We start from the raw sequence: 21436 nt of genomic DNA on the forward strand, positions 1-21436 counted from the left end.
TGGATTCATTACATGAACAAATACATTTTATGAGTTTATTCTACTTTTTTTAGTGATAGTTATTGAAAACTCAACTTTTAGTTCACCTTAAAATCTGAATATTACATTAGATCAAATAATAAAGAATTTTGAACAGAAATCTGAACATAATGTTATGGACATGTGTCCAGGAGACATTGACATCTTCCTCCATTGAGGGTAAACATCAAAAAGGTAAGGAGATTTTTTTTGTCCCATATGTTGCTGTCAGGATGTATCATGTAACCTTAAGGACTTATTTGTCAAGGTTTTTTTTTCTTTCCCCCAAATAAGACATGAAGTTACTTGAATAATATGATAAATAAAAACAATGCTTGTTCATTTGCTTAATTGAGAACAATAACTGAAAAAAATGATGTCATGATGGATATTTATAACTATTGCCTGTCCAGCCATGAGTAAGACAACTGTTGTTTCAGCAGTCAATGTTTTCAAAAGAGGCTTTGAGTTTCCAGGCTTTAAAAGTGACATGTGGTTGACTCAATGTTTAAAATAAGCCACATCTGTCTTTTATGTCTAACTCATCTCTAATCTAATAACAACAAAGTTGGACATGTGCTGTGATATGTGACATGTGCTGATTTTATTTTCGATATAAGTAGTCTCGATCAAGTGCTTTTGAGTTTGTATTGTATCTTATCTGTCTTCATTTGGTCATTGCAATTGGTTGCCTAACTAGTTTCAGCTGGAGTTTTTTTTTTATTATTATTAGTTTAAAAGGGGAATTGTTCCTCTCCAATTTGTCCCAGTAGATCAGTACAATAGAGCAAATGCAAATTAGGAGGATGTATCATGTCTGCTTTTTGTTTCTCTCTTCAAAATTTATTTGGAGGATTGTTGCCTCAAGCTTGGTTCCTTGGTACCAAGTTAAAGAGATGTGTGACTTTACTTCCTCATAAAACATACATAAAGACACACATAGAAAGCATACTGTAGTAAACATCAATAAACTTGAATCTGTAAAAAGTGTTTTATTGAGCTTTGTGCTGCATAAATGTCCAATATTTGTGCTGCATGTTAGCAGCACTATTGCTTTGCAGCGAGGACATGGATTCGAATGACTGCATTGAGTTTGCATGTTATCACAATGCTTGGGTGGGTCATCCTAAGGCTCTCCGACTTCCTCTTACTGCCCAAAACACACATCTGTTTATGCTGTCACTGTGTTGCCCTGTGATGAAGTGGTGACCTGTTCAGGGAGAACTCCTATGACCACTGGAAATGAACACCAGCAGTCCCCTGAGATTCTATAGGATAAATGGATAAACACAGTGGATGTTTATCCACATACTAGCATTACCTAGTATGTTCCACATACTAGCTAATGCAGCACATTTTCTGCACAAATACGTACATACTTTATGTTCTGCTTAGTCTATGTTTCTGTACAATTCATTTTTCTATTTGTTAATTAGATGTTGTGTGCTTTATTGTACCTTATTATTCATGTATTTTATACGGCATGTAGTATTGGCAGCAAAGTTAGAACTTCATTGTATATTGAAACATGTCTCCTTACTGTGTGTAAGACAATAAAGCTTTGAATTTTGATCGTTGTCATCTTTGTCTCAACTTTAAACATTAGAGGGCGCTGTTGTAGCAGGAAAACTCACTTTCCTTGGTGATGTTATGAAATAATTATTCTGCCTATTTTTCACTTACAGTTGCATATATTATCATGTCTACAGCAACACTGCTGCTTTAATCCAAATCAGATAATTAATTTGTTCCTGACCCATAAATAAATCAAATGTTTAGATCTACTGCAATTTTGTGATTGCAAAAGTGTAAAAAATCCTTTTGTCGAAAAACATTTTAACCCTTAGGAGGCCTAAGGGTTAACTCCTAAGGGTTAATGTACTTTATTACTATTGTGTGTTTCAAACCAACATAAAAAGGCGTTGAAGGAACATAGTAAATGTTTTCTAAATAAACATTCAAAAACTGTGCAGCACATTGTATTCATTTTATTTACCTGGTGCAACTTCCCTTTCCCTGCAATAAAAGAAGAACAAGATGCTGCCACCACCATGTGTCACCATGGGAATGGTGCGTTAAAGGTGATGTGCAGTGCTGGCTAACTTCCTCCACATGCCTGCTGTGTCCCTTACCTAGCTGGTGACAAACTACTAGCAGTATTTTTGATGGTTTTTCTGACTCTCCCACAAAAGTTAAATGTTTAGAGTGCACAACTAATTATAACAAATCAAAACAAAACAAGTACTTTCAACCTATTATGTTGATGAAAAATGTTCCAGCTATGTTGTCCTCTTTGTGTCTTGTGTGACCTCCCACATTTAATGGCTGGTTGATCTCTTTTAATGGGCTCATATTTCACATGACTGCCACAACATTTCGGCTATGCTGTCATGCTGACCCTTGTATTATGTGGGAATGTGATGGATAAAGGCCAGAAAAGATGGAAGGTCCCTAAACAAAAGCATCGGAAATGTTGTGGGATGGAAAATTACCGGACACTTGAGTTAATTTCCAGGACGACGTTGAAGTATCTGCGGCACCTAAACTAAATCTGTCCACCTGCTGTTGGATGCTTTATTCAAAAGGGAAAGATATGTCAATCTGTTTATGCCAACATCAAACACAGTGCTTTGTGAAAGGAGTTATACCCCCTTTTTTTTTTTTACCATTTTTTCCAGGTTTTGCTGGATTTTGCTTTGTGACAGAGCAATGCATATAGTACTTCTTTGTAAAGTAAGAAGAACATATTTCTTTTAAACTTGGATCAATTCTAAGTGTAGAGTCCACATTTTGTACGTCAATCCCAGTAAAAAGTCAATATTTTTGTGAAGGCCTAAAAGGTTTGCAACACCACCTCTTAGTAAAACAGTAAAACAGACACTGTGCAACAAACCAGAAATGTAAGAGATAAAGTTGTGGAGAAGTTCAAAACAGGATTAGACTATAAGACAATATCCCTAGGTTGGACACCTCACTGGCAAAGTCCAGACCTAAATCCAGTTGAGAATCTGTGACAAGACTGAAAAAATGCAGTACAATGACAATCAGTCTAACTGAGCTTAAGTAAACATGACCATCTTCATCTTGCACAAAGCTTTGGTTCAGATACGGTACACAAATTCATAACACACTTTTCAGTTTTTATTTAAGAAAAAAAACATTATTTTTGTTCCACTTCCCAAATATGTGCAACTTTGTGATGATCCGTGGCACAAAATCCCAATACAATACACCGATGTTCATGAATATCGATCACTTTGATATGTAATCTTTCTTTGCAGACTGCTGGTGACAAGAGGGGACATTCATGCTCTTCTAGCAGTGAGAGGGGCTGAAAAAGAGAGTGACATAGTGACTGGTATTTGTTGAATGTGAAGGAGTAACAATAGCATAGCTAAAGTTAGCATCAGTCACAGCTGAGGCTGCTGGAGTAAAAAGCAGGACAAAAGCTGCTGAAGGTTAACTAACTCTGACAGACATTCGGCCACAGTCCAGATGGCAAATTAGGAAAATGTAAAAGTGCATCAGCTTAGGGATTCATTGGGGAATATTCAATCAGTCATTGAACTAACTTTAAGAGCAGATTTGTGTTTACCTTCACACCACAGTTACTGGCATGAAAACCTGCACCCATAAATGTGTTCCACTATCAGAGTCGACTCGGCTCCCAGCTATATTTATCTCCACCCTCTCCTTAAAAGGCCGCGACTGCAGCTTGGACACTCTGGCCTGAGCCAACATTATTTTGGTTGTGTAGACCGCAGCACTGTAAGCACCTACCTGTGGGTTTGCTGGGCTATCAAGCTGTAAAGAGTGGATTTGGATCCTTTATTTTTCTGAAAAGGTTGGAGTTTGAGGGATTTTGCACAGGGTAAGTGGACTCCTGCGGGGGATGAGAATACAGCTTGCCAGGTTGTAATTGGTGCATATGTCTGATTAAGCATGTCAGTGAAGTGCCTGACTGTCTGAAACGGATGTCTCTGAAGCAGATGCTGCAAGTTTCTTGATGCTTGAGCCTCTCTTTTTAAATCAAATCATCTAGAAGTGTTTAAACTACAGTTATGTTTTTTTTTCTTATCATGAAAGCTAAATTTATGTGCAACAGCAGAGAGTAAAAGATGATGAACCTGCTGTTTAACTGAACTAACGTGACAAACAGAAAGACAAGAAGAAGCTCTGGGACGCATCATGTCTGGATCAATACCCTTCTACCAGAAGCACCACCGCCACTACGACCGTAGCTACCGTAGCACGGAGGCAGAGTCTAAAATGAGGCACTACCAGTCCAGCAGCAGATACTCTGCTGGAACCAGCCTGTCCACCGCCAGCAGGGGGTAAGAAGGAGGAAGGGGAGAAGAAGACTGGGGTAGTTAACTACAATATCCAAGGAAAACCCTACTACCTTTCTAACACCTCTGCCTTCCCCACCCCAGCTGAGCTGGTTCACCTCCATCAACCCTACTGGAACTCTTCCCAGTCAGAGCTTTGGGATCATCTTTCCTTTACACCAAGTAACCACTTTTTATCCCTCTTAATTATCCCTAATTTCACTTTGACGAGCCTTCATTCAAAACTGAAGATTATTCCTGTCAGTATCAACTCAAAACTGGTTGGTGTCCTGCATGCTGATCTTTGCATGCTATTCCGGAGATGCAGCGCGTGTTGTCATACAGAATGAGACTAATATTTAACACATTCATCCCAAAGTAACTAAAATTTCACCACCAGATCACATTTGTATTGATTGTTTTGGCAGTGTTTCTGAAGGTGTTTCTAAAGACAAGATTGTTTTTGTATGTGTTTCACTGTGTTAATGTGCGATATGTTCCCCAAAAAATATTAAAGAGAAGAATTAATTGAAATAATGAAAGAAATGTTGTAGATGATTTTGAGCTTATTCAGACTCACAAAGATTTGGGAGGAGTATGCTATGCTTTCCTCTCCATAGTGCATCAAAGCTTACAGCCTAGTGACAAGCCAACTTGCTGAGTGTGAACAAGATCAGGGTGTTTAAACATCATCTCATAGCTGAAATTTTAGAAGATTGGCTCATTGGCACAAAAAAAAAATCTGTGCTGTGGTGACTAAAGATAAATGAGGAGGGTTATGATATTGCAAGGATTTTTTTATGATGCCATCATATTTTCTGTTGTTCTGCATGTTTATTAGCCCATCACCAATTACTGTCCTGATTTACCTACCAACACAATGCTTATTTTACCCAACACTTTTGATAGCTCCATTTGTACCAATATCTTTAGACCATAGCAAATGAATGCATTTTTTTGTGAATAAAGTTGTTGTTCTTTGGGATTTTCTTTTGCAAGTTTTATCTTGGAAAGTCAAATGAATGCACAGGTTATTTAAAGGGAATTGACCAAGACAGACATGGAAAAAGAGAGCTGCTCCTAGCAGATTGCCTTACTTTGTGGAGATTGTTTTATCGCATACTTCAAATACCAAACCCCACTTCCACACAATCACAATCCCCAAGAGCAGAGTTTAACCGGGATTACAGTGGACAGAGATGGCTTGTTTTGAATGGAAACATTGTAAATAGAGAAGCTAAAAAATGAACTAAGGCTATACTTCTTGGCCATTTTCATTGCTCTGGATTTTCTTGCAATGTCAAACGGATTTGGAAGTTTTTAGTGAGTTGGTCAGGCCTTAATTATGTTTTCCATTATGGTAGATTGGAGATAAATCAATCAAACTGTTGTTGGTAGGTATAAATATGCTGCAATAAAGACTAAACTGTCTCCATCATTTCATGTTAACCTACTGCTAATCAATTCCTCGCTTTACCTTTATCTACAGTGCAGACTAAACATCAGTGCAGATGTTTAGTCTGCGCTGATGAAGTATCTACATTGTCTTATGAAATGTTGCACTGTCTGGCTTGTGCCAGACTGATGCTGTTGTGTTTGTCTCAGACTTAAGGTGTCTTCTCACTTGGGACTGGAGGAGAACAGACTAAGCCCCTTACCCAAGCGATCCAAGCCATCATACTTGGCTCTCGACAAAGAGAACCAAATCATCGGCTATGTAGTGCCCATCTTCAGGGGCAGGTAACAAAACGTTCAAAGTTTCGCACTGTCTCGAGCTATTTCAGTTCTGATAACTCTCACTCCTCCAAACCCACTCCTGGTTCTGCTCCGCTGACACCGATAGTCAAGAGTTTGCTACGGGATTGTCAGACACAGAGGAGGCCAGAGTGAGAGACACGGCTGCATACATGGCCCGCAGGGACTTGTTTACGAGTGGTCTGGAGATGGAGAGGTCAGAGGTGATTTCCAGGAAGGAGGCCATGCGTGAGTCGGCTGAACGCATCTCTCTGAATAAACGGGTCAGTGCCACGTCATGTTGGTATTCAGATTACCATTTTTTTTTTTGCCATAGTCAATAAAATCAGGTTAAGCTTTTCCTATTTTAGGTCAACTAGAATAATTAGAATAATCTAAATAATAGAGTGATACTTTATAGATATTCTTTTTATTACTATCTTCAAATTCAGAAGTTTCCCTTCACTAAGATCACTATGATTACTATGTATTTCAACAATGTAAGGTTTTCCCGGGTGATCATTTCATGTCTTTGTGAACTTCTGATCAGTTAAATCACCACATCTGAGCTAAATGGAGAAACACATGCAGGTGTATTTTAGCGTAACACCTCAAGGACACTACAACCACACTACTTGTGGATGTCATAGGTAAAATATCACAAATTGTGGCCCTCCAAAAGTCTGTTTCATCCTTGAGCAGAATTTCCAGATGCCTCAAGGTTAACCTCTTCAAACAATTTTACACAAATATAAACACCATAGGAATGCCCAGCTGTCATACCGTTTACAAGGGAGATAAATGTGTTTTGTGTATCAACCCAAGAACAGATGCTGAAGACGTAAAGATGCAGGCTGAAGCTAGTAAGAAAGCGTCATTATCCACAGTGAAACAAATCCAGTACCAACATGGGCTGTAAGACCACTCAACAAGGAGGAAGCTGTTATTCACAAAGAAACATAACAAGCCTGATTACAGTTTGAATGTCCACTCAGGGACAGACCTTGCTTTAGAGTCATGAGTGAAAAACATCATGTGGAAGTACTGACGCAATATTTTAAGACATCAACCAAGAAGTTAAAGCTCCAATGGAAAATAACACTAAGCAAGCATAGTGCTAAATTAGTTACAAAGTAGCAATGTGAATGCCTAGAAGAAGGAATAACAAAGAACTGATCCCATTCCAATTCCACCAAATACTACGGAAATGTATTTAAACTTTAGAGTTTGAAGAAACTAATAAAGCTAATAAAACATTCTTTAAAAAAAAGATCTTTTCATTATTCTGGGATTTGCCAAACACAAAGCATATTGTTAATAATCCCTGACCTGAAACAGAAAACATGTAGTATGACTGAAAGTCAGATATTGACAGGTAAGCATCCAGTTTTAGCTGAATGCACACTAGCTAGGAAATCTGTACATACTGTTACAGAATCAATGCAAGTACTATTTAAATTCATGCAGATGGTTTAGTCTGCGATGATGAAGTTTCAACTCATCCTGTGATAGTAAAGGGTTGTAGAGGCATTAAACTTCTTAATATAATTAATGAGACGTTAAAGCAAAATAATGTAACCATGTTCTAATCAAGTAGAAGAATATAAATTTTACCCCGTACCACCTAATTCAAATGCATTGTACACAAAAGGCCATATTACATGCATCAAATATGTAATAGGACCTGTTGTTCCTCAAACCATGATCCATTAACCTGCTGAATTATTGTACATGTATTCCCATTGTAAAATACGGAACCGGTTAAAAGCAATATTCACATTCGTAGCACTTACTATTTTGACTCTACTATTACCTGAACCGCAGTTACTTTCTGCGGTCAGTAGGAAGGTTGAGTGCATTTTCTTACATCATTTTACACAAGAAAGTTATTTATATAACCGAGTGATTATTTGAAGTAGTAGCTGGGCCATTTAACAAGCATTACAAACACCAGTTACCACCCTCAGAGCCTTTATCTGTCTCCACTCTGCCAGGCAAGCTCACTAGTGGGTGACAAATTCTTAAGGAGATTGCTTTTCTTGAGGTACATGGAAGCAGAGTCCCTGTGGTCTTGAGCTGGATGGCATGTAGCCACACACATCCAGCTAAAATTAGAATATAATAAAAATCATGCACTGCACTCATTCTTAAAACACATGCTGCTGCTTCAAGGCTTGCATGTGCATCTGAAATTAAAAGAAGCGCAGAATTTGCATTGTTTGGGTATGCAATGTGAATTCCTGCTGCATTTATGGAGCCTTGTTTTGTTCGATTTAGATGTTCACTGGTGGCGAAGGTGAAATTATCCTGAATGTTTTCCCTCTGCTATGTTTAGATCCATGAGCACGAGGAACACTTCAAGAGGATGAACGAAGACAGCCTGATGCACGCCCCGGAGTTCGTGATTAAACCTCGCTCCCACACGGTGTGGGAGAAGCAGTGTGTGCGGCTGCACTGCACTGTCAGCGGCTGGCCTGACCCCAGGGTCATCTGGTAGGCCACAGACATAAATCACCTAGAACATAACCTCTAATCATTCCTGGATTTCCTGGCCTCTTTCTAGTTCCTTCTGAACATTCTCAAAATTATCTTTCCTGGCTCTTTTACGTCTTCTCCTTTTTATCTGTCTTCTGTTATGTTTCCTACCTCCTAATCTAAGGTACAAAAACAATGTGGTAATTGACCCACTTGCCAATCCTGGCAAGTTTAAACTGGAGAGCAGATACAATGTGCACTCGCTGGAGATTAACAAGTAAGTGTAGCCTCCCCTGTTGAACTTAAAATCAATTATAAAGTACTTTATATACAGAGGAACGTAAGTTACTTTCCACAGGATAATACTTATAAAAAAAACAAACAAAAAAAACAATGCTAACCACCTCTTAACAAAATGAATGTTCTTGAATCAACAAAATAGAAGCATTTGATTACTACATGGTTGATATAACATAAACAGTTATGGCATGAATTTTAGGACATCCCATAACATATTTAGTGGGTTTCCTGTAAACTGTAGTTTGAAAAAGCAGTTTCTGGGGCGGAATAAATTAGAACACCCTCCGTTATTCTTACTTAAATGACTGAAATCACACACAGGCATCAGTTACTCATAAGGACAATGTTATTAGTTAGTTTTAATATGTGAATATTTGTTTTAAAATAAAATATTAATTTACCCAATTGAATATCTCCTCACCATAAAGATTATATAATGAAAAGAAAATGTTGTTCACTATCAGACTATGTCCATACGACCCATATGTGAACTAGATTACAGCAATACCATGTATACCAATACTATTGGAGTTAAAAACTTGTTTGTAGGAACTCAACCAAATTCATGTATCAAATGGGACTGAGGTAGAGTGAGAATTTAAATTTTGTTTAGAGAAATGCACTGAAGCATTTGAAAAAAAAAACTGATATGAAGTTATCACCACTTAGCATCTCATCTTTAGAGTACAAGCTGAACACACTATTTATCTAACTGGTTGACTTTCTCTCTAAATCTTGCTAGCTAAGTAACTAGTTAGCATGGAAAGTAGGAAAGTTCATGTAACGCATTATTCTAAACTGCCTATATGCATTTTCATTAAATACCTCTGTGTGCATCCTGGTTGGAACGCCGGCCCCATCCATAGATCACATTTTACTTCTTACGTAAACAACCAAACTCACAAAGTGGGCTGATTTTCCTGCATATTTTGTTTGTGCCAACATCGGATTCAGTTTCTGGTACTTCAACCCGACACGTACCTTCAAGTACACCGGCCCCATTGCGTTAGATGGAAATGACATCACCAGTGGTGTCTAGTTATTGCCAGAGTATTCCTGGCTCAGAGTTTTGGGATGCTTTATGGCTTGGGGCCCACATCGTTGGTATTATGTACACATGGTTAAGAGGCCTGCTGCTGGAGTTACAGAGAAATGGCGCCAAACCTGTGAATCCCTCATTGATATTATGTGCATATTATGCACACTAATTAATGGTTTCATCTTGCAGATGTGATTTTGATGACACTGCCCAGTATCGTGTTTCTGCCATGAATTCGCAAGGAGAGCAGTCTGCAATTGCCTCTGTCGTTGTCAAACGTAGGTTTCACCGAAGCCCGGCACTATCACAACCCTCATGATCACATATAAAATTATTTAAAGGCATATTTAAGAGTCAAAACTAGAGTTTATATATGCTCTTGCAATATTTTCTTAAAATACTGTACATACAGTTCATCTTGACTGACATACAACGCTGTATGCTGCGTACTGTAAGTATTTATAGCAGCTCCTGCTCTTTTCCATAGGGTTCAAAGGTGAAATTGATGAAACACTGCCAGTTCCCAGACGTAAGTGTTAATTTCCTGCATTGGTTTTAAAATTTCAGTCCCAACACGTCTAATTCCGTTGTTACTTTATTCCTTTTACTCTACTGTCAAATTAAATATAGCAAGCAGCATAAAAAAATATCTAGATGTCATGCACAACATATAGTTTCCAATAACTAGTTATCTTCTTTGCCTCCAGTCGGCCCAGTTTCTGAGTATGGCATCACGTTCCAGATTCACATCGTTGATACTTTTGGAGTGTCGTTTGGAAGAGAGGGGGAGACCATGAGTTTGGGCTGCACAGTAATCATCTACCCAGCTCTCCACCGCTACCAGCCAGAGGTTCAGTGGTACAGAGATGGTGGGTAGACATGTATTACTACACTGGCTCACTTTTAAACCCTCGTCCAACCTGATAACTTCAGTTCACGTTACTGTAAATGCGATCACCACCTCTCATGCTTTGTCGCTCAGATGTGCTGCTGTCTCCATCTAAATGGACCCACATGCACTGGAGTGGAGACCGAGCCACGTTGACACTCACCCACCTCAACAAGGAGGACGAGGGGCTCTACACTCTGCGCGTCGCCACTAAGTCTGGATACGAGACCTACTCTGCCTATGTGTTTGTCAAAGGTAAACCTCTTTTAAGGATATTTTATTGGAAAACGTTAGAGGTGAAGTGTTAATTGTGTGTATTGGCTAAATTTGATCCACATATGTTCAAAACAATGCAATAAACCCAACACACGCTATTTGTTTACATAACTTAAATGGTTGTAATCCACGTCGACCCAAGCTGAACTCAATGGATTCCCTCGCCTTTGCTTGTGTCTCATGAGATCAAGGTCACAGTCACAACACCACACGCACTGGCACCTGATAATGACGCTGTTTATTTATCAGCGTCTGAATGTCATTGAGTGGTTTTAAATAGGATATTGCTAATGGAGGCACTGCTGAGCGGCAAGTCTCTGGCATGCGTTTGAATGCCATGGAAAACAGGTCAGTTGAACTTATCTTTGTTGCCTTCAGAGACAACCTGTCAAACATGGTTTCCGCATCTGCATACCAGTCATGAGGAGCATGAAGAGGTTAGAAAATAGACCCTTATTTCTCCCTTGTGGCAAGCTCATGTTTGCCCAGAAAAAGGAGAGGCGACGGTATGATCTCCATGACAAAAACACTCTGGTCTTGGCTGCAGCTAAGAAGGTTTATTAATGGAATGAGTCTGGCTGTAAGAGCTGTGAGTTTAATAAAGGCTTTCAGAAAGAACAGACACACTGCTCAAGTTACTCAATGCGCTAACTTGGATATTAAATGTTATCTCCCTCAAAGTATATTTTTGCTAATTAATAATACAAATGTTCAATATTTTAAACCCTTTTTACAAGCAACTGTTCCCTCTGACCCCTTTAAACAGACTTTTGCCCAGGTCCCCCTTGAAAATGAGATCTGCAGATCCATGGATCTGGTTAAATAAAGGAAATAAAATAAATAAATAAAAATATTCATTGTTTCAGAATTTATAGTAACAGATGATGTCAAACTGTTGTTTATGAACACGAATGAGCTTTACCCTTGACATTAGCTGACTTTGATATGTTAACAGGGGTCTAGGACATTGGGCAAAGTTCATGATGCGCCAGATGTAAAAAACAAAACCTTGATGCCAAGATTTCTTTATGAAAATGATTATCGTTGATAATTAAGCACTTAGAAAGCAGCACTTAAAGTCAGTGCGATAACCATAACTCCCACTTGCTTCAAAAAAGCACATTGTGACTCAACAAGTATTCATAACTTATAGAATAATCAAATGAAGTGATACATTAACACCCAACAGCTTAATAATTCCCTTTGATTGGCGATTCTAGTGCTAGGAACATGAAGAAATATATTATCAACATACTTATCATGGCCATGGCGATATTGTATGCTTAGATGCAGATGCCGAGGTGGAAGGTGCTCCTGGAGCCCCACTGGACGTACGCTGTCTGGACGCCAACAAGGATTACATTATTGTTACCTGGAAGCAACCAGCTGTTGAGGGAGGAAACGCCATCTTGGGCTACTTTGTTGACAGGTTTGTACTTTTGCTCTGGTTTGTTAGTTTAGCTAATCCTACAATGCACTATGTCGTATGCTCGAGTTGCCGATAGTCCATAGCCAATATTTTTCTTTGAGAATAAAAATAGCTGTATACTACAAAAAGGACAGTGTTTTAAAATATAAAGGATCTGGTTCATACTAACCTTGAGTGAATAATTACTGAAACGTGAGCAAACCAGTGCAAAATTATGGGCCACAGATTGCCCATGTTATTTCATTGCATTTGTAACGCTAGTTAAGGCTAGGCGCCTGACTACAGCCAAAGTTATTGTATTCAACTTGTTTTTTTTCTTTCATATATATATATAAGAAGATATGCAATAATAATAATATTTATAATAACAGTGATTTTCTATAATATAACCAAAAACACAAAAAGGAAAAAACAAGCACTCAGCAACAAAAAACAATAAACCCTGATGTCACCCAAGAGTTTCTATTTTGGTCCATTCATGAATCCAAATGATCAATAGTCCATCAGTCAATATTTGATTGTTTTTTTTTTTCCCTTTTTGTCCATGATCCAGAGCAAATAGGTCCAGAATGAGAAAACAGCTAGGTTCACTTAAATCCTACCGCGAAGCTGCGGTGATCCGGTAGCTCGCCATCCTGACGTGACACAGGGGGTGGAAAAAACCTGACCTAAACAAGGTCATGAATAAAAATAAAACAAATTAGCTGTCATGTTTAAACATTGTTAAACTGTTATCCAAAATAAAGAAACATTCAACAATTACAAAAAAATAAACAAATAACTATATTCCATAGAGTGTTTTCTCATGAATTTTTCAAATGAATTTCCAATTAAAGATCGCGATCAAATACAAAGTTACATTCAGATTCAAATCAAGGGTATAGACCTTATTAAAGTTACCGGTACAGATCAAATTAAAGTGTACTTTCACATTATACCCAAGTTTAATTGACGCAGCCAATTAAACTTAATTGACTTCCATATCGTTTCAATAAACAATTGTTTTTTTTTCCTTTTATTTCGTTGCGCAACTCCCCAATAAAAAAACAAATGACCAAGCCCAGAGTTCTATAGGCCGTTAGCAAAAAATCAATCAATAAAAAAATAACTAAAACTGTCCTAAAAGGACGAATCTACAAAAATCAAAAGGCCTATTTAATATTTTAACAATGTATAATCTATTCGGCCACAAAATTACAAAAAGAAAATGACCTTTTAAATCAATAAATAAACTTTTCAGTCATTAATGCACAGATTAAGTGGGCGTGTCGCCACCGCATTTCTATTTCCAAAGATAACAAGGTACGTAAATTAAACGACTCACCGTCGAGCGGTCGACAGGAAACACCCAATTTAATCCTTTGGCCGTTTTAGTAAGCCTCGATCCAGCCGTATTCTTCTATAAATTTAGAAGACGCCGAGACGAGCAGCTCGCCACAGCGACAGCAGCAACAGCGATTTAGATCCGAGTCACCTGTGACCCGGAACTTAAAGGGTGCTGTCAGTTTGACCCGCCAAAATAAAATACGGGTTTCTTATTTTGTGCAGGTTACACATTGTTTGAGATAGACAAAAACAAAATAAAGCATCACTATAAAGTCTAAGGAAATGGATACAGAGGTTTTTAAATGTTTTTATCTAATACAAAGCTAAGAAGTGTGACCTGTTTTCACTCCAGGTTAGACTTTGGCTGTATATTTAGAAGGTGACACACTGTCCTTGTCTTTTCCCGTATTTATCAACATCCATCTACATATCATATTGCGTTATGTACATTGGCCAAAGAAAACAAAACAAACAGCCTGCAATGATATCATGGACCAGGTGTGAAGATGTGACTGTGGAGAACAGAAAGTGAAAATCAAGGTCCAAAGTGTAACGGCCTTTCACTCACAAGAGCAAATCATGTACATGTCCAATCCCAGGAAAAGTTAGAGATACAGGAACCAATTAGTTACAGGAACTAACCCAAAAATCTTATCTATCTCATAACATATCTTTGTGGTTGGGCATGTGTTGACACAGACAAAAAAAGAATAACAACTAAGACATAACACAGAAGTTGTATTTGTACTTCTGTGTATTGCAGTAGCAGCTAAAGTACATTTGCCTCAAACATGTTAGAATCTCAGAAAGGGGAGGAAATTGGAAAAAAATATTACCTCATTAAGATGACAGACTTTAACCTCAAAATGTCTTATTCAAGGGTATGACACAAAAACAATTCTTATTGTTTTCTGGTTATTAAAAGTATAACTGCAAGTAAAACTATATTGTCAATTCAGTTTAACATTCTGCAGTTGTGTTGTTATAAACAGATGTGAGGTTGGAACGACTCACTGGGTTCAGTGCAATGACACTCCGGTCAAGTTCGCCCGTTTCCCCGTCACTGGTTTGGTGGAGGGCCGGTCCTATATCTTCCGAGTCCGAGCCGTCAACAAGACCGGGATCAGCCACCCGTCTCGGGTCTCTGAACCGGTGGCAGCAATGGATCCGGCCGATCGAGCCCGCATGAGAGGTACTATATCCAGGGGATCTAGCTTTACTATGTCTGTGGTAAAAGACTTTGGTGAAAGAGCTAAATTCATAGAGATTCATGATCATATAAAAGTAAAACATGCTAAGGAAAAGGAAAACTACAGCTAAGCCTTTCTCAGTTTGAAGGTAAGCAAGTAGAAAATATTGAAAATGGAAGATGAATAAAAATCAGGAAGTGGTAAACATCAAAACATTACTGATTACATGCATGCTTTTCTGTTAGGCACTTCTGCACCCTGGACCGGCCAAATCATTGTCACAGAGGAGGAGCCTGCAGGTAAGAAAGTCACAGTACTGGATGTCATGTTGCTTACCTGAGGATTGGGCCCCGTCCAACTCACCCTTTCACGACTAGAGGGCGTTGTTCCTGGCAGACCTCGTGAGTTGCAAGTGACTGAGGCAACCAAAAACTATGTGGTCCTGAGCTGGAAGCCTCCTGGAGAGAAGGGCCTTGAAGGGGTCATGTACTATGTGGAGAAGGTGAATATTGACAAAGTTCTGCAAACTTAAATTTTGTTGCAATTTTTAAATTTTAAAATCTGTTTAACGCTATTGGTTTTGTTTGCCAGTGTGTCTCGGGCACAGATACCTGGCAGAGGGTGAACACAGAGATCCCAGTCAAGTCTCCTCGCTTCGCTCTGTTTGATCTCGCTGAGGGAAAGTCCTACCTGTTCCGTGTCCGCTGCTGCAACTCTGCTGGAGTCGGCGAACCATCTGAGCCAACTGAAGCCATCACTGTGGGCGACAAGCTTGGTCAGAAGATACAGTAACTTGCAGGACTTAGATTTTTTTTGGCACATAGTATAATAACACAGACAAAGGTCTGTGTTATTATACTATGTGCCAAAAAAAATCATTTGTTTATCAATGTCTTTGTGGCATCTTTTGCCCAGAATCAAACGCTTTTCTGACTAAACGTTCAGATAAAAACAACCTAATTTGGGACACTTTGCTACCTCGATCTGGTTCAAATCTAGCATAGATTTAAACCAGATCTACGTAGATTAAAACTGTAGGTTTTGATCAACATACAGTTGATTTAAAAATTCTCATACCTTAGGCAGATTTAAATATGAACTCAACCAATAAACTTGTTTCTGAATGCAAATTGTGCCTGCATTAATAGTGTAGATGTGGATACAATGAAATAATAATAATAATACTAACAAATTTCAGTTTTTGTTTTTCTTACCTTAGAAATATTTACACCCTTTTTACCCTCCAATGGAAAGCCTTTATTGCCATTACAGTAATTGTGTGTACTATTTGATTTGCCAAAGTAGGTCACATATTTCACCCAATGTTTCTCTAAAACTACCAGCAGAACAGCATAAACCCAGAGTTCTGGTTAAAGACATAACCCGGCTGTTTTTTTTTATGTATAAAAATTCATCTTTCCCTCCAAAAATATAAATACGTTTATAAATAACCAAGTCTAACTTTGACATCATGGAGCCAAAGAAATACCTGCCAACTTTAAGTATTGACTCTAAAGCCAGAATCAGTTCTGCTCGTCTTGAAGCCATTAATAGTATTTCTAACTTATTGGTGTTTCAGAGTAATGAACGTCACTATGTAAATAAATCACACCAACAGTAGCCTGAAGATATGAAATGATCTCATCCGCAGATATCCCATCGGCTCCGGGAAAAGTGGTCCCCACCAGAAACACGGACACATCCGTCGTGGTGAGCTGGGAGGCGTCTAAGGACGTCAAAGATTTGGTCGGATACTACATTGAGTGTAGTATCGTTGGAAGCGATGTGTGGGAGCCATGCAACAACAAGCCTGTTCGGGCAACAAGGTAAAACTACTTTTTTTTTTTTAAATGCTCTTCTGATATTAATCAGATACAAATCAGCGTCTGTTATGGATCATACATTTCAATTTACTGTCCTGCAGGTTCATCTGCCATGGGTTGATTACAGGAGAGCAGTACGTGTTCAGGGTGAGGGCTGTGAACGCCGCAGGGCTCAGCCAGTTTTCCCCAGTATCAGAACCAGTGGAAGTAAAGGCTGCGATTGGTGAGTGAAAGAAACATCAGTCACGGGATAGTCAGAAATACTGGAAATATTAATTATTCAACCCTTTGTGTAAAATTGTCATTTGAACTATATATTTTGAGTATTTAATATGGAATAAATAAATTAGGAGTTAACTAACTGGGTGAAAATAGATCACTTGTTTACAAAATGTCTCCTGAATGCTCTCAACACTGTGACTTTTGACATTTCTTTAGTTATGGACCCCAAATTCAGAAATGTATTTAGCTTACTGGGGAAAAGTGATGGAAGAACAACAATAATGGTGACACTGTTATTTTGTCAGAAGTGTTTTCAGGTCTTCATCTGCACTCTCACACTCTCCCACTCTGTCACTCCAAAATTTTGCTCTACACCACCCTGTTCAGCTGCATCCACCCTATAGACGCCTCACCTCCTGCTTTGCCTGAAGCAGGTTGGGGTCAGGACTTGTATACTTCCTCTATTTTGGATCAACTTGATCCAATTCAGCGGTCGATGCAAACCGGATCAATGTGGTACACCATTTCCCACAATCCCCCTTTCCTCAGACTCACCTTTCCCGGGTCGAAATTGCTGAAGGTACCAAAAGATGGACCCTCCACACCCTGACAGATCCTTTAGACTGCTCCATGTTTGCTTATTCTAGCATTTGCTTTTGAAGCTAACTTGGCAAACAATTGTTCTGATCTAACATGCTATACTTGACAATGCAAAGTTTTAAGAAATTTCTTCAGTTTTCTTTATTTTGTCACACTCAAATGTTCGAGATCATCCAACACATGTTAAATATTGGCAAAAAACAATAAATACAAAAGGCTCTGGATTTAAGTCTGGACTTTGACTAAGCCATTTCAAAACATTAATTTGGTTTGTTTAGGAACTTTCAGAGTTAGATTTCCTGGGTAATGCATCATTGTTTTTTTGCACAATCCAAGTGTATTTAAGCTTAAAGCCACAACTGATTTCCAGGCTTTAAACATCCAGACTGATTTAGGTCATTGAATTTGTTGCTCATCTCTTCTCTTCTGAAATCGTTTAGCCTACTACCTGGTCTCAGACGGGTTCTATGTACAGGACTTTTTAATTCTACAGATATGGCAGTAATCAGGCCTGGGTGTGTCTAGTGTAATGAGATTAAAGTGTGACAAAAAGCAAAATCAGAGGAAGTCTGTAGTATAAGGGGACAAATACATTTTAATGGAAGTGCAGCATGTGCAAAAGTATTGTAATTGTCAATAAGCACCTCTCTGTTCCTAACAAAACCTTTCTCCAGCGTCCTAACTAACACTCACTGGCTGATTTAAAGCTGAGAGTCTTTTTGTACTTATAAAACTCACTCAGAAGCAATGCCAATGTATTTATCTTGCAGGCAGATGTTTGGTAAATTTATTTTGAATCCTATTTGTCCAATATGTGTTAAAATTGATTATTATTTTCAATAAAATAATAATTAAAAAGAATCCTAGAAGACACCCAAACAAGAACAAATAACTAAAAATGTGCTCCTATTAATAAAAAATCATGTTGGAAAAAATGTTGTTCATAGCAGTACAACCATAGTAGAACAATGAGTGCCTTGTAGAAAAGGTTGGCATTGTTTTTGAACGTCATAAGACGTTGGTGCATGTTCTCATTCTCACATGGATGTCACCTGTCGGTCATCTTGTCTTCATTTTCCCTCCCAGTCAGATGAAGACATTGCTTTCTATTTTACAGGCTCATGTGCTGAATAATGTGTTTACGTGTTCATGTTTTGTTTTTTTTGTTTTTTTTTCTGTTGTTGTGCTCCATTGTTGTTTTGTGATTTAGCTGCAACATATTGTTATTGCCTGGTTTAAGTCATTGTTTTTTGCTTGTCTCTGCTAACACCCATAGGGGGCGGCATTCCACATGGTGTGTTTTCGAAGATGGGGCCGGGGGGTAACGCGTGCCCACTAACCGAGCACGAGCCACGCTGGACGGACAAGCATGAAACTGTCCAGCCTTCCCATTTCACTGTTGAAAGGCACAATAAAGCTCAGGCTGACACTGAAAGCGGAGAGGGGGTCAGGGTTGCTGGTTCATGGTCTGTAGACCAGAACCCCCTCTCAGAGTCAGGCTCAGTTTCTGAATTTCTTACTGATAAAATCTCAGCTGTACACTTTGAGACAGTCATTCAGATTCAGGATCAAACTGCTGTGGTGGACATAAAACCCAGTGGCGCACGTAAGTTCATTGTAGAGGGTCCTGGTAAATAGCAGAGTGCAAAGGATCAGGAGAGAACCTGAAACCCTTTAGTGGATGCTGCAAGAAAGAAACACAATATATTCACATTTTTTTTTAAATTTTCTGTCATCCAAGTTTACTGCACCTTGCAAATGTACACAAGTTCATGCCCCTTGAGCTATTTCACATCACCTTACCACCACAAACTTCAGTCTATTATTGGGATTTTATGGAAGAAAGTGCATGATTATGAAGTGGAAGAAAACTGTTACACAGCTTTCATATTTTTAACAAATAAACATTTTAAAAGGGTGTCATTAGGCCTTTTGAGTCAATACATTGTAGAACCACGTTTTGCTGCAATTACAGTTGCGAGTCTTTGTGGAATGTCTCCACCAGCTCTGCGTACATCTGAAGACTGAACTTATTTTTTCTTCTTTGAGAAAAGCTCAAGCTGAGTTGAATTAGATGAACAACATCTATAGACCATAAAATCCCATTAATATACATTACAGTTTGTGACTATGTGAGAAAGGTTCAAGATCTACTTATTCTTTACAAAACACTGTACTAAAATTAATATAAATATGACGAATGGAAAACTCCACCTGCATTCTTGTGTATTAAAGGTAAGTCTTCACCAGTTCCTTCTTTAACTAAGAACTTAGTTCTTAACATAGAACATAGTTCCTTATCAGTACTTAGCCCTAAGTCACTTCCCGACTCGTTCACCTGTCACCTCAGCACCAGCTTCCGCTCTCCTGATGATTTCCCCCTGAGCACTCTAACTTTCAAACATGCAGAAACTTTTCATATCTGGAGCCTCTCAGTCTGAGTCTGCCCCAGAAATGGACAAACACAAGAGCAGGACGCTTGAGCTTTCTGGAAATGAAACACTCCAGAAATCCAACCCTTGGGACACTATGAGCCCAATTCCAGACCTCGACGCCAAAAAGTACACCAAGTTCACAGTTACGCTCTTAGTTGTGTTTCTCTAGTACTCCTAAACATCATATGATATTTAACTGAATATGAGGGCATTCTATATTTGTTGTGAACATATTCAGTATTTAATTCCTTAGCAACAGATGTAAAGGAATATTAAAACGGTTTGATTTAATAAAGATGATGAGTGCATTAGACCAGATGGGGTCAGTTTCCTGTTATTTCACTTTCCCATGAGCACGCTCTCTCTGTTGAGGCAATGGCGTTAACTTGAAGTCCTCTGTCCCAGCGTCTCCTGCTCCACCCTATGGCATCACCGTTCTGGAGTGTGTGCGCGACGCCATGGTGCTCTCTTGGAAGCAGCCGACCTTCATTGGAGGAGCTGACATCACCGGCTATTTCGTAGATTACCGTGAGGTCGTCGATGGCGTGCCGGGGAAATGGCACGAGGCCAACGTGAAGGCTGTGAGCGAGAGGGCCTACAGGGTGAGCGCACGGGAGCCCTTTTCTACGTCCAGATGTTTTGCAGCTGTCTGCATGAGCAGCAGATGATTTATCTGGTTGTGTCTGTGCCTGCCAGGTGTCAGAGCTGCGGGAAAACAGAAAGTATCAGTTCCAGGTGCGAGCTGCCAACATGGCGGGCGTCGGGATCCCATCGATGCCCAGTAACACCTTCCTGTGTGAGGAATGGACCATTGCTGTACCAGGTTGGCTGATCAAGCTGGAACTATCAAGACCCTAAAAACCCTATCTCAATCTTAATTGATTAAATTCATACCTAAAGTTATTTTGTAGAATCCAGACCACTGGTCATATTTTACTTAAAACATTTCTCCCCAGTGGAAAACATCCTGGTATTCATTAGTCACTGCACTCTTGCAAAATATTTAGGAGAGAAGCAGACCCACAGCATTGTGGATTCTCCACCATACATAAAAATCAAGGACATGGTGTGATTTTCCACATTTTCACTATGTCTAAAAAAATAAAAAGATTTGGTTGCAAATTAAAGGTTGAAAGATGTTTACTGGTGTAAAAACATGGTAGAAAAGTTGTAAAGGTTAAATTTAAACTTGAAATATGGACAAAAAGTTCATATTTGCTGAAAGACACTGTATGTATCTGCAAAATAAGGGCAATGATTGGTTGACTTAACAGCTATTAAAAGTCAGTGTTTGGATGGTTTGCTACTTATTTTAATAAAAAAAATGTATATATATAAAAAAAAAAAAAAAA

At 38.8% G+C, this 21436-nt stretch overlaps 1 protein-coding gene and 1 long non-coding RNA gene across 5 annotated transcripts in view; one reads left to right on the forward strand and one right to left on the reverse strand.

Annotated features, from left to right (window-relative positions):
* Window positions 1–3745: 3745 nt before the first annotated feature.
* Window positions 3746–21436, forward strand: part of myom1b (myomesin 1b) — a 24966-nt gene continuing 7275 nt past the window's right edge. The window contains exons 1-20 of one of the 4 annotated variants that reach the window (XM_016680201.1): window positions 3796–3889; window positions 4178–4352; window positions 5952–6086; window positions 6190–6364; window positions 8416–8573; window positions 8740–8832; window positions 10084–10172; window positions 10382–10423; window positions 10602–10763; window positions 10877–11038; window positions 12347–12488; window positions 14807–15006; window positions 15250–15303; window positions 15382–15506; window positions 15596–15779; window positions 16656–16830; window positions 16929–17050; window positions 18926–18943; window positions 20490–20686; window positions 20781–20907. In XM_016680201.1, coding sequence (XP_016535687.1) covers window positions 4207–4352; window positions 5952–6086; window positions 6190–6364; window positions 8416–8573; window positions 8740–8832; window positions 10084–10172; window positions 10382–10423; window positions 10602–10763; window positions 10877–11038; window positions 12347–12488; window positions 14807–15006; window positions 15250–15303; window positions 15382–15506; window positions 15596–15779; window positions 16656–16830; window positions 16929–17050; window positions 18926–18943; window positions 20490–20686; window positions 20781–20907 — 2506 coding nt within the window. In that variant the 5' untranslated portion in view covers window positions 3796–3889; window positions 4178–4206. Of the gene's footprint in view, window positions 3890–4177; window positions 4353–5951; window positions 6087–6189; window positions 6365–8415; window positions 8574–8739; window positions 8833–10083; window positions 10173–10381; window positions 10424–10601; window positions 10764–10876; window positions 11039–12346; window positions 12489–14806; window positions 15007–15249; window positions 15304–15381; window positions 15507–15595; window positions 15780–16655; window positions 16831–16928; window positions 17051–18925; window positions 18944–20489; window positions 20687–20780; window positions 20908–21436 lie in introns of all 4 variants that reach the window. The other 3 variants (XM_016680205.1, XM_016680202.1, XM_016680203.1) reach the window with 3 other exon arrangements.
* Window positions 19373–20483, reverse strand: LOC107838289 (uncharacterized). Its single transcript, XR_001664355.1, has 2 exons — window positions 20315–20483; window positions 19373–20258 (listed from the first exon to the last, which is right to left on the reverse strand). It is a non-coding gene; the product is annotated as an uncharacterized LOC107838289 (long non-coding RNA).

The sequence above is a fragment of the Poecilia formosa genome, unplaced genomic scaffold, assembly GCF_000485575.1.
Source record: "Poecilia formosa unplaced genomic scaffold, Poecilia_formosa-5.1.2 Scaffold236, whole genome shotgun sequence".
Classification (NCBI taxonomy): Eukaryota; Metazoa; Chordata; class Actinopteri; order Cyprinodontiformes; family Poeciliidae; genus Poecilia; species Poecilia formosa.